This window comes from Amblyomma maculatum, unplaced genomic scaffold (genome assembly GCF_055883805.1).
Source record: "Amblyomma maculatum isolate TAMU_Amacu unplaced genomic scaffold, ASM5588380v1 scaffold_13, whole genome shotgun sequence".
Lineage (NCBI taxonomy): Eukaryota > Metazoa > Arthropoda > Arachnida > Ixodida > Ixodidae > Amblyomma > Amblyomma maculatum.
Window position 1 is genome coordinate 1,184,862 of NW_028146738.1, and position 16,729 is coordinate 1,201,590.

Genomic DNA, 16,729 nt, shown 5'->3' on the forward strand with positions numbered 1-16,729 from the left:
CCGTTTGCGTGGTCCGAACTGCTTCCCTGTCGTCGCCAGAAGCATCACCGTAGCGCTTTATCCGCAGAAGCGAAGTCCAAAATAATTTATCGGCAATTGTCAATACTATTGATGTAATTTATTCCTAACAACGAAGTGGAGAAAAGGTTAAAGTTGCAATTTATGTTGAAATATGAGGGAGTGAGTACTACATTGCTCAACCATTAAGTCATCGTTATTCAATTGAAGGCGCTGGGGAAGCAGTTTTTTATTTTGGAAAGCGTAAATAGAGCAGGGAAAGCAAATCCTGCGTTCGGTTGGGCGAACGGGAGAAGAATATAAAAATCCATAGGGTATTCTTAACCACTTATTGAAGGAAATGCAACAGCGCCCCGTACGGCTTCTCTACCGAATAAATCACTAATGTGGAAACTGAGTGGAAGAATGGAATAAGGAAGCGAAGAAAAGTACGAACGAGTTATGTGTACGAAAACTGGAAGAAATGCTGTCGTGATTTGAGGCTATTTTGTCTCAAGCAAGTTCAACTGTCTTCAAATCCTGACTGCACGAACGGCTGCACGATCTGTCTATCTTTTTGTGTTCATCAACTGATTTATATGCGGCTTTGGCGCACCACATCACATTACTGTTCGAAAGCTGTTTACTGCAATTTTACCTCTATTGTTTTGTATTGAATAAATTTTGCTTGGTGTTCTTTTTCCATTGTTGTGAAATTCTCTTCTCCTCTGTACTGTACCCTATACCCTGAGGATAAAAAAATAAGGAAAAGAAAAAAAGAAGCTAAGAGGAGTAATGATATAGAGGAAGTGAGAGGAGGGGGGATTCAGTGGGAGTTAGCAGAATTTAGGACCTCTAATTTAGGGAAGGAATAAAGTAAGGAGCAAACTAAGGATGAGCGGACACACTGATGGGCGAACAAAAGATACAAAGTCAAAGAACAATGAAACGACAGATGGTTAATGCTTTGTTGTCAAAGTACCGCCGCTTATGCGTGCAGCAGGTTCAAATTCCGAGCGAAACCTTATTCGCTTTCTGCGCTTTTATTTAAGCATGCACAAAACTACAGATTCATAAAACTGCGCAGAATAATGGACCTAGACAAAAACAACGCGGCAAAACTATTTTTCTGTCATCATCGGCCACAGTGTATGAGAAAATGGCTCTCAAAAAGCGCGTATTCACCATAGAAAAGCATTGCCTCCTGTATCGTGTAGATAAGCGATGCGAGCCTGCGTGCAGCATCATCGGCGCATGCTCGGCACTTGTGTGTGTATCGTGTAGATAAGCGATGCGAGCCTTCGTGCAGCATCATCGGCGCATGCTCGCCACTTGTGTGCCCTTTCCCGGAGCCTGTATAAAACGAGCGCTAATAAACGCTGAGGCGGCTTTCGTTTGCTCGGAACTGGTCTCGGCGGTTACTTCGACGACACAACGAACGATAAATGGTGTCAGAAGTGGGATTGGAAGCCACGGCCACGAAGCTCATCCACGGTAAAGAAGCATGGAACTTGTCAAGCCACCGGAGCCGCTGCACTTCATCGGAGAGATCAGTAAGCAATGGAAACTTTTCAAACAAAAGTTTGAATTTTTCTTGGCTGCTTCCGAGCCCAGCAATCAACCTCGAAAGGATGCCGCGAAGGTTGCTTTACTGCTAACTGTGGCAGGCGACGAAGCACTAGAAATTTACAACAACTTCACCTTCAGTGATGAAGAGAGCCGGGAAAGTTACGCGACTGTGATCGCCAAGTTCGACACCTACTGCGAAGAGCAGCTAAATGAAGTGCATGAGCGCTACCTGTTTCGACAACGCGTACAAGCTCAAGGTGAGCCCGTGGAACAGTTTGTCAGAGAGCTTAGGAAGACGTCTCGCTCCTGCAACTTTGGAACTATGGCAGAGTCGTTCATACGTGACCAGATAGTTTTTGGAACGAATGATGACAAAGTAAGACAAACGCTGCTGCAGGATAAGAAGTTGACCTTGGCTAAAGCAGAAGAAGTATGCAGGGCTGCGGAAATGACTGCCGCGCAAAACGAAATCTGGTCTCGAGAACACAGACAGATTCACGCTGTCAAACGACTGGAGCAGCAGCAGCAGCAGCAGCAGCAGCTGCGCGACGAGCAGCCCGCAACGTTCAAGTGCCGCAGGTGTGGGCGTACACATGGTCCGCGAAGCTGTCCTGCTTTTGGCAAAACTTGCAGGAAATGCCAAGGGCAGAACCATTTTGCTGCACGTTGCAAGGTTTATCGACAAGTTCGGGAAGTGAAGAGCGCCGACGACAGCGATGCTGAATTTGACATCCTTGACGTATCTGTCAACAGCGTTGGAAGAGCGCATGACCGTGACTGGATGGTCCAGGCTGAAGTTGCGGACACGACACTAACCTTGAAAGTTGACACGGGATCGCAAGCCAACCTCTTGCCATTCTCAATCTACAAAAAGCTGCAGCCGCGAATACCCTTGACTAGAAGCAACTGTATCCTACGAGCTTACAATGGAGGAGTCATCAAGCACCATGGCGTCATAACTACCACGGTGACTGTCGGAAGAAAAAAGGCCGAGATTGATTTTTTGTCGTGAAGAGGGAACGACAGGCCATCCTTGGACTGCGATCCAGCGAACTACTTGAACTGTTCTCGCGCACCGTAAACGACGTCGGAGTAAGCAGCAGCGAGGAAGTTGTTCAGCAATTTCGACAGCTTTTTTCGGGGACTGGATGTATTCAGCGACCATACCGCATGGTTCTTCGAGAGGACGCTGTCCCAGTCGTCCAGACAGCCCGCCGGGTGCCCCTTTCTTTGCGGGAGCCTCTGCGCGAAGAACTTGCCCGCATGGTCAAGGCCGGCATTATAGCCAAGCAAGACCAGCCGACAGACTGGGTAAGTCCTCTGGTTATTGTCAGAAAAAAGGACGGCAAACTAAGATTGTGCATGGATCCGAGGAAAATTAACGACAGTCTAAAGCGCGAGCACTACGAGATGCCGCGTAGAGAAGATATTGAATCTGAACTAGCTGGAGCACGCATTTTTACCCGCCTTGACGCCAACTCTGGGTTTCACCAAATACCGTTGCATGATGAAACGTCAAGGATATGTACGTTCGCGACTCCCTTTGGCCGTTACCGCTTCTTGAGGCTACCCTTCGGTATAGCCTCCGCCCCAGAAGGGTTTCAGAAGGCTCTTAGTGAAATCTTCGAGACATTGCCAGGAGTGCGAGTGTACGTTGATGACGTCATCGTGTGGGGTGTCACAAGGAAAGAGCACGACGAGAGGTTACGAGCGGTACTAGAAGCGGCACAGAAAGCTGGCTTGACATTCAATGCAGACAAATGCAGCATTGGCGTGAGCAAGATTTTTTTTCTTGGTGACGTTATTGCGGAAGACGGCATACGCCCAAATCCTGCCTTGGTCAGATCTCTGCTAAATATGCCGCCACCGACTGACAAGCAAGCAGTGCAGCGCATGCTCGGTGTTGTAAACTACTTGTCGAAGTTCCTGCCATCAATTACAGAGCGAACGACGTTGCTTCGCGACTTGATAAAGAAGGATCGGGTCTTTGAGTGGACGGAAAACCACGCTAAAGAATGGAAACTGATCTGTGATAGTCTGAGCAAAGATCCTGTGCTGGCGATCTTCGATCCTGAAAGGATCACGAAGATAACATCCGATGCTTCGCAAAATGGAATAGGCTCGGCTCTCTGGCAGCGTTACGAGGGTTTGTGGAAGCCCATTGCTTATGCATCACGGGTCCTAACCGAATCGGAGCGGAGATACTCTCAGATAGAAAAAGAGTCTATGGCTGTCGTCTTCGGGTGCGAAAAGTTTCATCATTTTGTGTACGGACGCAACGTTATCCTCGAGACAGATCACCGTCCCTTAATTGCAATATCTGAAAAGCCGATTGGAGAAATGCCGCCCAGACTGCAGCGATTTTTTCTTCGTTTGCTTAGATACCACTACAAGCTCCAATTTGTTCCAGGGAAATGCTTGGTGGTCGCAGACATGCTGTCTCGTGCATCCGTTGAAGACCCAGAGAAAGAAAGCACCGACGACGACGTGGAAGTTCATGCTGTAAGTGTTCTTTCATCACTCGTCAGCGAGGCAACTTTGAAGCGTTTAGCAGAAGAAACTAGCAAGGACGATTACTTGAGTCGAGTCATTCATTGTTTGGCAAACAATCGTCCAGTCCAGGGAACACTGAAGCCCTTTGAAAGCGAACTAGTCGTCGTGAGTGGCGTGTTGCTTAAGGGATGCAAGGCTATTATACCGTCAACCATGCGCCCTGAGCTACTTCGAAGAATTCATGAAGGCCACTTGGGAATAAATAAATGCAAATCACGAGCGCATAAGTTGATGTTTTGGCCTGGTATTAATGCGGACATTGAAGCCCTCATCAAGAGATGCGCAGTGTGTCAGAAGTACGCCTACCGACAACAAAGTGAACCAATTTTGGACCGCCCAGTGCCTGAACATGCCTGGTACCGAGTGGGTGTCGATATTTTTCAGTGGGCTGGAAAATCGTACCTTTGCGTTTTTGATGCGCTATCCAACTTTCCAGAGGTAGAACTGCTATGCAACACAACGACTGCCACAGTTGTGAATAAACTCAGCGCAGTGTTCGCGCGGTATGGATTGCCTATTGAAGTCTGCACGGACAATGGTCCGCAGTTTGCGAGTCACGAGTTTGAATTGTTTGCGAAGAAGTACGATTTCGAACACATAACTTCCAGCCCGCGGTTTCCCCGCTCAAACGGTCTCGCGGAAAAAGGCGTCCAAATTGTAAAGAGAATTTTGAAGAAGACGTCTGAGGTGAACGATGACTTTTGGCTTGGATTGCTCACTTACAGGAGCAGTCCGCTAGAAGACGGTCAGTCGCCTGGAGAGTTACTTCAGGGTAGACGACTTCGGACACCTCTCCCCGACTTCAGCGAAGCTCCACGCAAATCTCTAAGGAAACATAAACAATGCCGACCCCGAAGACGTAGTCTTCCACCGCTACAGAAAGGACAGGTTGTCAGAGTACGCGGAGACTGTTGGTCCCCGAAAGCGGAGGTTCTTAATGCACAGGCTCAACCAAGGTCCTACCAGGTTGCCACCGAAGACGGTAGAGTATTGCGACGCAACCGACAACACCTCATGGCGACGGCTGAGCCTTTCAGCATGTTGCACAGCGATGACGACATGCCAGATGACAGCCAAGAGAACGGACCCTCCTGCCAGGTCCAACCAAACGATGACAACGGGCCCATCACTGCACCCTCCCCACAGACACCAGCACCAAGAAGATCCCAGCGCGAGAGAAGGCAGCCACAGCGGTTGGGATATGGTGACAACTTTATGCAGGTTCCGTGAGAAAACTTTGAACCTCCAGGACAGTGTTTTGTTGTGAGTGTGAACTGAACTGAGTGTGAGAACTGTGAGTGTGATTGTTTTATCACAATTTCAAATGGGTTTAGACTGTTCTTTTTCTGTGCAAGCAAAGGAAGATGTATCGTGTAGATAAGCGATGCGAGCCTGCGTGCAGCATCATCGGCGCATGCTCGGCACTTGTGTGTGTATCGTGTAGATAAGCGATGCGAGCCTGCGTGCAGCATCATCGGCGCATGCTCGCCACTTGTGTGCCCTTTCCCGGAGCCTGTATAAAACGAGCGCTAATAAACGCTGAGGCGGCTTTCGTTTGCTCCGGACTGGTCTCGGCGGTTACTTGGACGACACAACGAACGATACACTTCCCACTACGTCACAGGCCGCTGAGCGAACTGCCATCTCCTACGGCTTAGACTAACTAGGAGACTTTATCTGGAACAGGCGCGGTACGCTGTATCCCCACCTATATTATCTTGCACCGTGACCACAGAGAAACACTCCCAAGAAGGACGAAACCTAAACACGTGAAGAAACACCGGTGCAACAAAATCAACCACGGGTATAAAAATATCGATAAATCTAAATGCCTAACAGACGATTAACATGAGAAAGCGACATAACATAATAATAGTGGCCATGGCGAAAGTGCGTGAAAAATCAACAAAAATTCCCAGTTCTTAACAAGCAACAATGTCTAAAAAAGTGGATGCGCAGAAAAACGGTTTTTATAAGAACTTGTTTAAAAACCACAGATAAATATATGAGATGGACAAAAAATGAGTGAAACATGAAAAAAAATACAGAGAGATGAAAATGTTCAAAGAAAATTGAAAGCCAACAATTAACACTGCAAAACAAAAACCAACGATGAATTAAACGACCTGACTGACATGGGTATGCAGAATGAAAGAAAATGATTTAGCAAGCAATGAAAGTGAAAGGTTAAACTCTAAAAGAGCGAAAAATCAGACTGCAATTCAAAATGTATAAAACGAAGGCATGTAAGTAGTGCCAATAAAATCAAAGATAAAACCAAGTACAATCAGAGAGAAAAGCAATTTTTTTATTCGAAAGGAAAACTGGGGATGTGCTGACGCATTCATCCTTGTGCTTCTCAATCAAAGCGGCTTCCACTATATCACGTGTAAGCTTCTTATGCGATTTGTTTAGAATGGTCGTTTTCTCAAAGACAAGGGAGCATTTTCTATTGCGTTCGCATGTGCGACAGTGCAGTGGCAGGCTTTTAGACGATGACCCTGAAAAATCATTGCTATGCTACAATAAACGTTTATAGATACATCGGCCACTTTGGCCGATGTATGCCTTGCCACAAGATAGGGGGATAGAGTATACCACCCCTTCTGCGCATGTTCGGGCGGGATTCTTGTACCTTGTGGTGCAGCCATTGTCTCTCTTTGTCGTTTTGTTCACCATGCGACAAAGTTTTGATAGGCGGTGGCGGGGTATTTTACAGTATACTAGGCTTAAACAACACTTTGCCATAATATTTACAATACGAATGAATAATCAGACATTAATAAGAGCCGTGCCTTGAAATCAATTGGGCTCTAAAACACAATTGAGTAAACAGGGAGGTCATTGATTTTTACCCAAGTACATACAGTATTACAGTTTGTCACGAAGCAAGGGACACAAATGCAGGTGAGCGAAGCTTAGAACTCAACTTTATGCATCCGCGTTCACGTTTAACTTTCCCTTCTTATATCGCACAATGAGATTATGCTGCTGGTGGGTTATGCTCCACCTCAGTAAATGGTCGCTTTTAGATTACATATTATTTTACCATGTTAGTGGGCAATGGTCCGTTTCCACAACAACCTTAGAACCAGAGACATAATGTGCCAGCTTCTGAACTGAACACACAACGCAGCCACATTCTCATTCAGATGTGCTATAGGCATCTTCTCTACAAGTTAGTTTACGAATCTGACATCAAACTGCTCGTTCATGAACACTAGCATCCACTTGTCTAGTACCACTCCCATGACGCTGTCACTCGCGTCACACTGAATGATAAACGCTTCGAAAATTCAAATGCCGTTAGAACCGGCTTTTTGCACAGTGCATCTTTCGATATTTGAAATGACTCTTTCTTTTTGTCCCACATAATTCCAACGGGCTCAGATTTTGAGAAGCGCATTCATTAGTTGGCTGTCTATGTCGGAGTAGTCTTTCACATATTGTTGGTAACAAGATCCGTGTTGAAATCAAACGTTCAGCAACGTCGTTCAACACTGGAAGGCCTGGTGGCATAGGCGGGTGACAATAGCCATTACTCACACTATAAAGCGGGATTTTCTGCTTCAGTAGAAAGCTCTTACTCGTAACACGAACACTCGACACAGGTTCTCGTTCCTCGCCCCACTCACGCACTACTAACTGAGATTCCGCATGGCGCTATTCACCGGCGTCAAGTTTTAGAACGTAACTCTTTGGCGCCCATTCCTGTGTTTCGCGTCGCTGTCGGTGTTTCCTCCATAACAAGCTTCACTTTCACTCCCACCTTCTTTCTTTTCCTTATGGCGCAATTCAGGTGTCCACAGAAACAAGCGTGACAGATACTGCGTCTTTCCATTCCTGTGAACTAATTATGAAAGGCACGCTCCCGAGCTCAAGTGGAAGACATGGCCACACATGGTAAACACTACAAAGATAATAATTCATGAAAAATGCGCGCGCCCACACCGAACTGCAGGGTAACATGTGCAGTAACTGAGAATTCACACACTTACAGCGAAAAGCATCGTATCTTGATGTAGTTTGCGTATATACAGCCAGTTTGATAGTCTTGATCTCTAGTCGATCGTCCCTTGGCTTTCGAGGAAGGCCTGGCCCGGATCTAGCCCACCCTCATTTTCCTTCAAAAATGCTGCTAGAAATTCGATGAGATGCTTGTTTAGGGCTACAGCGATTTCAAGTCAGTTTAAGATACTTCCGAAGGTTCTTTCTTTTCGTCTGCAGCTTGTGGCATTAGTCTCTTCGGAGAGCAACGTTCCTATGGGCCCATGCGCGGCTTCCAGCAACCTCACAATAGCTTAATTGCTCTCTTATTTTTTCCGACCACAAAGCTTCCTTCATGACATCGTGAACTGTTATTGGAGTATTTATTGAAGGAATATTTTTGAAAAATAAAATAGTTGTTTGTAATTGCACATAGATGTCTTGCTCGAAATATTTGCCTCAATCTAGTGAAAAAAGGTGAAACAGCTAAAGAGCTGTGCTCAAATTTCGCATTAGGAAGCAACCTAGTTGTCGGCAAATTATGTTGTTCTGCGTTATCTCTTATGCCAGAGTCTCTCGCACACATCGCAAACATAGCCAAACGGATTGTTCGTAAAGTCGGCTTCGATTACCCGCGTTGCACTGAAGGGTTCCGACAGCTTGCTCACATGGTTCGTTTTGTGCTGAGTCTTGATGTCCTCGGAAGACGGCTCCCCATTCGAAGCAAACACTAGTTGTTGCCGGTCTTCCTCCTGGCGTCGCCTTTCATGCTCATCAATGCTCTCGCTCCTCTGGAGTTTCAACCACCCTTTTGGTCGCACCTCGTTTATTGTTCCTTTTCTGGGCAGCAAGCTCATTAGACACGACTGCAGGGTCCATTGTGGTAAGCGTAAACATACGCCTACTCTAGCGTTCAGACTCCGAGTCAACCATGCTCACTGGTCTCGTTTCGTCTCTCGCACGTCGTCGTCGTCCTCACTCGGATAAATCGCGCTTCGGATAGGCACGGTGAAGCGGCGAGACCGTAGCCAATGCAGCTCGTCTCTCGCACGTCGTTGTCGTCGTAAGTCGTCTCAAATCACTCGTCGGATAGGCACGGTGAAGATGCGAGACCATGGTCAATGTAGCTCGTCTCTCACGTCGTCACTCGGATAAAATCGCTCTTCAGATAGACACGGCGAAGTGGCGAGATGATGACCAATGTAGCTCGTCTCTCGCACGTAGTCGTCTTCACTCGGATCAAACCGCTCTTCAGATAGGCACGACGAAGTGGCGAGACCGTGGCCAATGTAGCTCGTCTCTCGCACGTCGTTGTTGTCGTCACTCGGATCAAATCGCTCTTTTTTTCGAAGAGTTTGCCACAAGGCATAAGTTGAGAAAGGGGGAATGGGATGCAGGGGATAGAAACTTAAAAGAAGGAGTGAAGTCCAGTTGCGCTTATGTATTCGAGAAGGTGGGCAGTATAGCGATTGTCCATTGTTCATTTCTCATAATCACTATCGCGATTCCACCGCAGGCCCACCTTCATAATTATCCGTTGCCTAATGTGAGTCGTTGATGGACACGTCCACAAGTGACGCACATCGCAAACGTCAGGTGGAGTGTCACAGTGAGGACACCTCTCAGTCACTGGTAGATCTTTTTCTCGCCATCGATGTCGAACAGATGGGGTCAGAGCCGCCCCTGCCCGGATCCGGCGCACTGTGACCTCCTCCTTCCGAGTTAGACTACGGGGGAGAGGGTGCGAACACGGAGGAATGAGAGCGCGTGTTCGCTGGCGCAGAACTTGCGAATCGGAAACGTGGGACAGGAACGGATCTGGGGAAGAGAGGAAGGTGGTGGATTGCCTGATGTGTTTATATGCGTCATAGCATCCGCTTGAATATTATGTGGATCGCGAGCATGGCCGCGAATCCAGTGTATGCGCACAGGACATGGGTACTTTGAACAGAGCAAATGTATGGACTGTGTTATTTCCCACTGAGCACAGAATATCTTGCAGCTGTCTTGATATGTCTATATTGGTCACATATATCTTGAGCTATCAAAGACATCTACAAGACGTCGCTTGGTGCTAGTCTAGAAGACATCATCGGCAAGATGTCTGGAATCTGTCTTATGAAGAATTTTTATGTCTTCAGCTACGCAAGACAGTTATTAGCCGGCTTACGCCAGATGTCTTCTAGAGTTCTGCTTCAGAAGTCTACCATACTTCCTCACAAGACGTTTCAGGGTCACATATGCGCCTATAGTGCAATATGTACAGAATTTAACTGGACGCCACTGTTCTGCATACTCTAAGTATAAATTGTCGAAGGTTTGTTCTAGCAATTTTTCAGCTTGCAAAATACTGTATCCAAAGTGCTTGCGCTTTTGAATTAAGCATGCAATCTGGGCTGTTTCCAGCATGCAGGACCAATATGGCACCAAGAAATGCTGTTTAGGCGATGGGTATCTGAACATAATGTACAAAGGCCGTTGACACCTTCATTTCTGCATCGTTTAATTGGAGCAGCCCATAGCCACACGCGTACTGTGTTCGACCTCGCTGGGCGCAGTCCAGTCCGCCGGAAGACTCCAAACTCCGAGTGTTCACTACGACAAAGTAAGCTAGCGATGCATCCGTGTGTGATAAAAGCCAGTAGTTCGCACAGAGGAACGATTTGCTGCGCCGATGTTAATACGGAACGCCAGCTATGCACGATCCGCCATTCCCAAACTTCGCGCGCCGTGGCCTTTTTGCACCCCTCCTCTTTACAGCGAGATAGAAAATAGTGCGCCAAAATAATTACGCAAGACGCAGGTTGTATTTACCGTTTTGAAACAAATACGTCATAAGCAACAGTTACGTTTTACTTGTATAGCTTGTTTTATGAAATATATTTCAGATTTGTATTGTTTTTAAAGTTATTGTATCAATGCGCTGCTCGGCAGCTGGCCATTTCGTCGTGTATAGTCCTGTCTGCACGTTAGGCCGTTGGTTTGCGACTGCGTTGAAAATGTATCCCGCACAGCGGCTGCTACTTCTGGCTGCAAGGCAAGCTTCACTGGGTGAGTAAGAAATTGGTTCTTCTAAATGAGTCACTTAATGTTATAAAGTGACTGAGTGCATGTTTTCTTTTTCCGATAAAAATGCTGCAAGGACCGTTGTTTGCATCCGCCGGGGCAGGCTGTATGGGCGAGCAAGATAGCGCGCGCGGACCGTTCAGTCAGTACGAAAGGCGGTGTCTTATAACGCTTCTATAGTTTTGTGCATGCAGGAAGATTTTGAGCTTGTAATTCCACTCGCCGCGTTTCTTGAACTGCCATTGGCGGCGGAACCTCGCGATGTAATTCTTCAAAATGAGCTTGGCGATCCGACGTCTTTCGTTGATTGCCGCTGGTTCTAACACTTTCCCAGGAAACACAACTGAACACGAAAGTCTGCATGCTTAGTGTGGCCTTCACTTTGCAGCAAGATACAGAAAATACGCACCGTCGAGTGGAAGCCGTGCATTGTTTATGGCAGTCTGCAATGCCGCGGTTGCGAAAAAGAAAAAGAACGATCTCATAGGGGAGGGTAAGGTGCATTCTGACCACAGCGACTCTCCCAACTGCTAGCAAAACACTCTCGGCTTGTTCACAGACACAAGTTGTAACACATGGCGAGATAGGAACGGCGCACAAACATTCTGCAGTGATTTAATTTTAATAGTTCATAAAATGTTTACAGTCAGCCATTACTTTGCCACAACAATACTATAGTCCGTATATATTCAGTGATTAAGTGATTTTACATTTTCATATAGTCAGAAGGCACAATTTAGATCTTTCTAAGTTCCTGAACTGCATGCTGTGTGATGTGCTGGTGCTCTATTTGCTTTGGTCCTCAGGTTTTTTTTTATTGGCGGAAATGTTTTAAGAAATTAAGCTTCAGTTCAATTGGTACAGAAAGAAATCGAAAGCAAATCTTTCGGAGGGACCTCATATAATGAAAAGCCTATTATTAATACACAAAAACATAACAATTTCATTTGTGTTCTAGCTTCAGGGAGACTCTTCCTATCCAGAACTGGGAAAAGAAAAGAGAGTACTGAATCTTAACTTACTTTTAAGGCGTATAGAATGTAGCCATGTTATAATATGGGTTCAGTGTATGCCTTCTGGCTGTCCTAAACAACAAAGCTGTGACTCCACGCAAACCTTTTGATAGCATATGGACTCCTCCCGAAGTGAAAGTGTTTGGCATCAAAGGTGAAATGCCTTCATTTAATTTAATGCTCTTTTTCACAATGTGCTGTTGTGTTTGTGTTTAGTGCTCTTGTTATTTTGTGCCTGCGCGAATTTTCATGTAAACCCAGGTAGCACAAAGTGGGCTATGAAGGGTGGGCCCCGGTGGGCCCGATGTAGGCAATGCAGGACAGCCCTGGTGGGCTCAATGTGGGTGCTGCAAGAGGGGCCGACGTAGGCCCGAAGCGGGCTGTCGACAAAGCCCCAATTGGCCCCACTAGGGTCCGATGCAGGCAGCCCTTGCGGGGCTGCCCACATTTTTCCGGCATTGTTAAAAGGGCACATCCCGCCAACTCCCCGCGATGGTCCTACTTTGGACCGATTTGGGCAGCCGCTTTGGAGGAACATTTTTTTTTATTTCAGTTAGCCCCTCAGAAAATGACATAGGACCAATGCGGGTTCTATAGCGCTAGCCACACTTGGGCTTGCCCACATTATTCTCATAGGGGTCCGACGTAGGAAATTGATGGAAAGCCCTAGTCCAAGTTTTCCCAATCAATATTTAGGCACATAATTAAGTAATTACTTTATACATGTCTGCACTTTCTAAACAGCCACAATATTAAATTTTACAATAATTCATAACATTCATCTAGCCGAAATGACTTCATGCACATCTTGTTCAGGCTATGGAGATGTGTGTTCTGAAAAGTAATATTGTACTGCGAGTTGCAGGCTGTCCAAAGCAACCACATAAGAGGCAACAGTTAGCAATCAGTTTGTTTTAGTATATGTAGCGCAATTTGCATGAGCGCGAGAACTAAAGCCATGTAAATTTCTAATCGACTAAACATGGCCACAACTGTTATACAAATCATCTATAACGGTAATTTAGGGCAACATCTAATGCAAATAAAAGTTGGAAACAATGATTACGCAATTGCACGCACGCCTTCTAGCCCCATTACGGCCGATGTGGGACCTACAGCGGTTTTGTGTGGGCAGCCCCAATTGGGCTGGGTGTTGGTTTTGAACCTAAAGCCCACTTGCTATTGCACGTGCCTTAAAATTCCCCACAAGGGACCAATTTTGGTATCATGCGGGCCCTCCCGCCTTCCAGCCCCATTACGGCCCATGTGGGATATAAAGCAGCTTTATGTGGGCAGCCCCAATTGGGCTGGACATTGTTTTTGAACCTAGAGCCCACCTGCTGTTGCACGGGCCTTCAAAGCCCCCACAAAGGACCGATTTTGGTACCATGCGGGCACGCCCGCCTTCCAGCCCCATTACAGCCTATGTGGGACCTAAAGCGGTTTAGCTAAGGCTGCCTCATTTGGGCTTCACGAGGGCTTGCCCAAATTGAGCCCTTATTCATATTTCCCCTGCCCTCAAGTAACCTACAAGGGGCCGATTGGAGCAGTATGTGGGTATGTCCGTTTTCTTGCCCCAATATGGCCGATGTTGGTCCCACAAAGATTTAAAGGGACACTAAAGAGAGAAAGGAAGTGGGTTTGCATCGATAGAATGCCAGTTCCTGATTACAAAAAGACCACTCTTACTGAAAACAGAGCTGTTATAAGGTAGTAAAGAAGAATAACAGAAATACAGGTATCGCCACCACAGCCAAACGGCCGAGGCTCGCAACTACAAATCACGTGACGCGCTAGGGATCCCGGAGGCTGACAAATGCGAATTACGTTGCATGTTTGAATGCGGTAGTACGTTTTTTCTCAAACATGATAACACGCTTTTATCATACGTAAACGACGGCGAATAGACAACGTAAATGTTGCAAGGCAAATACAAAAATATACTTGGAGGCGCCACAGGCGCCCACTTCAGTTTTGGTTATGTTTCGGCTCAGACATTTCGTGCGCACTCGGATAGTTTGTTTGAACCTGCAGCGCCTGAATTACGAGCTTGGAGCAGCAGATGCGCCTTGATGGTTCCCATTTGAGCATTCGGAGGCACGAGCGAGCGAAATCCGCTACCGCCGACACACTCCTTCGTTCACACTTCAGCGCCTACATATCGCCGCCGTTGCCGCTTCGACTGCGACCTGACTGCTTAACTGCAGCTACGTACGCCACGAAAAGCATACATATGCTAAGTACCGAAGGAAAAACGCATTATCATTCAATTGTTCACTAAATCATGGCACATCTGACCAACATATACTGCGTCAACAAGACCTTCAACGTGCTATTTGCAGGCATCGTAAACAAAAGGGGCATACTTGCCGCTCATACCAAGGAGAGCGTCGATATATTGCGCTCGTCGCCCGGCGAAAAAAAGGGCCTCGGGTAAAAAGTAAAAACTAAAAATAACGAAGCACCAGAAATACATTACAAAAGGTTAAAAAAAAATAGATTTGTAAAAAAAAAAAAAACCACCAGACGCGGTAAGACTCGCTACTGCTTGATCCGTAACGTTCGGCGCTAACCGCTCGGCTACGCCGCGCTGCAAGAACCTTGGAAATATTTTTAGTTTTTACGTCATGGCCCCATTTACAATAAAGTGTTTCTGCTGCCGGTCTAAAAATTACAACTTCTTGATCATCGACGCATGCTGCCTGCTCTCACGTCTTGCAACTATTGTTCTGGATGCCTATGCGCACTATATTGTGCACTGGGTCCATTTTAACATGTGGAATTTCACAGCACTTCGGTCATGTTCTGCTACCGCGGACGTAATTTTCGCTGAACACGGAGCTGTAGCACAAACCTTGAAGGACAAAAGTGCGACGAAGCTTCAAAACTGACAAGCGCAGCAGCGAGGACACTATTTTGCTGGTAACTAAATCTTATTTGTATGTATACATGTCAGGAAGCGTTGCGATGACCGAGGGCTCGGTTTGTTTATACACAGTGCAAGAAGGAGCGCAAAAGCTTGAGAAACATGTAAAGTATTGTGCATTACAAGCGGTCTGTTTTTTTTTTCTTCCTTTATGGGCCCATCGCTCGGTAAATTACTCTCTTCATCGTTTTATTTATTTCGGCTGAGGCCGTCATTGAAAGTACGCTGTTGCCAAGTTGGCCCTTGAGGGATGCGACGCCGCGGGCCGCGCCGGCTCGCTAGCTATCTCGGAGTCTCCGCTTACGTCATAGTGTGCATCACTCAACTCCAACTACGTAGTTGGAGGCCACAGTTTGAATTCGACCGGCGGGAACAAGAAAAAACCTCAACTTCTTATCGCAATATCTCAGCAATTATTCGATTTTTTGCTGCCGGATATGCGACGACAGTGTCACCAAATGTAGTTTATTAGATTTGCATACCATCTTTGGCTGTCTTTAGTGTCCCTTTAATGGGGGCGGCCTCACTTCGGATCTATGAGGGCTTTCCCATAAAAAGCCCACATTTAGGTTGGATTGCCCTCAAATATCCGGCAAGGGACCCTTGTGGTCTGGATGCAGGAATGTGCTCTGCATTAGCCCAAGAAACGCCGCTATGGGACCCATGCAGGAGGAGCAGGGGCAAGCCCAAATGGGGCTTGCCCACATTTGCCCCATCGGGGACCGATGCAGGTTTTATGATGGTTGCCCCAGCCCCACTTGCCTACATCGGACCTACTGGGGCCCCACATTCTGTGCTACCTGGGAACAAAACACTTACCCAACAGCTCAAGCAAGTGAGCTATGCATTCTTTTTTTTTGTTCTGGGTGCATGCTCACTGTTTAAAATATTGCTTTCATTTGTTCTAGGAAAAACTGGTGACGTATACATACATAGGCACCTACATATATACATGCATACCCACACAACCAGCAATATCCATAGGATCTTCACAAAAGGTCTCAATATCAAACGTCACTTTTGTACACCCATGAGATGTCCATGCGTCCATTATTAAAAGATCATCTTTTAGTGGATATCCTCATGACCTTACCTTTGTGTGGTCGGGAAGATATCACACAGTGTACATAACTTCGATGTTTTAATGTGACTTTCAGTGGACATGCGTAGTTCAGCAGATTTCTGCTTTAAATTTTGATTCGGACTAAGTGGAAAGGCAGACAGCGTCTTCAAGTAAAGCCCCTCAATTTCATCTTCAAGACCCTGTTGTCCCTTCTCTGCCCCCCCCCCCCCCCCGCGAGCGAGAAGACGCGGTTCACAGATGACTCATGCCGTAGTGCATGATAAAAACGTGGGCAGCTCGTTGCTCGTGCCGGAGAGGTTGAGGAGGACGTTGTACTCGCTGCCTACATTCGCGATCAAGAAATAGTGCATTCTTTGTGGCGAGCGAAAAATATTAAATGGTTTGCCTGCAGGCTTGTTGTATGATACATTTGTTATGAACATGAATAATGCGTTTATTGGGCGACGCGCTGTTACTTTCATATCTTCGGCAACTCTACCACAAAATTAGCGCGGAGTAGCACGCCTTTTTTTTTCTTTCATGGCGTCCGTGGCG

At 46.6% G+C, this 16,729-nt stretch overlaps 1 protein-coding gene across 4 annotated transcripts; it reads left to right on the top strand.

Moving 5' to 3' along the window:
* Positions 1-1,311: 1,311 nt before the first annotated feature.
* Positions 1,312-5,674, top strand: LOC146172094 (uncharacterized). Of its 4 annotated transcripts, none has more exons than XM_084585733.1 (3): positions 1,312-2,877; positions 3,977-4,068; positions 4,845-5,674. In XM_084585733.1, exons 1-3 carry the CDS (start codon positions 2,737-2,739, stop codon positions 5,347-5,349), a joined length of 738 nt encoding a protein of 245 aa, XP_084441859.1. In that variant the 5' UTR covers positions 1,312-2,736; the 3' UTR covers positions 5,350-5,674. The 4 variants fall into 3 exon arrangements, 3 of the variants coding, with proteins under 3 accessions (XP_084441859.1, XP_084441860.1, XP_084441861.1); XM_084585734.1 differs by having other exon boundaries at positions 1,312-1,550; XM_084585735.1 differs by having other exon boundaries at positions 3,977-5,674.
* The last annotated feature ends 11,055 nt before the right edge of the window (positions 5,675-16,729 follow it).

Bases quoted from the DNA above. Each gene is read 5' to 3' on its own strand.
- LOC146172094 (XM_084585733.1), top strand. From the start codon at position 2,737: ATGGTTCTTCGAGAGGACGCTGTCCCAGTCGTCCAGACAGCCCGCCGG. The intron at 2,878-3,976 runs GTAAGTCCTCTG...AATTTGTTCCAG, and splicing joins AAGACCAGCCGACAGACTGG to GGAAATGCTTGGTGGTCGCA. The intron at 4,069-4,844 runs GTAAGTGTTCTT...GCTCACTTACAG, and splicing joins ACGACGTGGAAGTTCATGCT to GAGCAGTCCGCTAGAAGACG.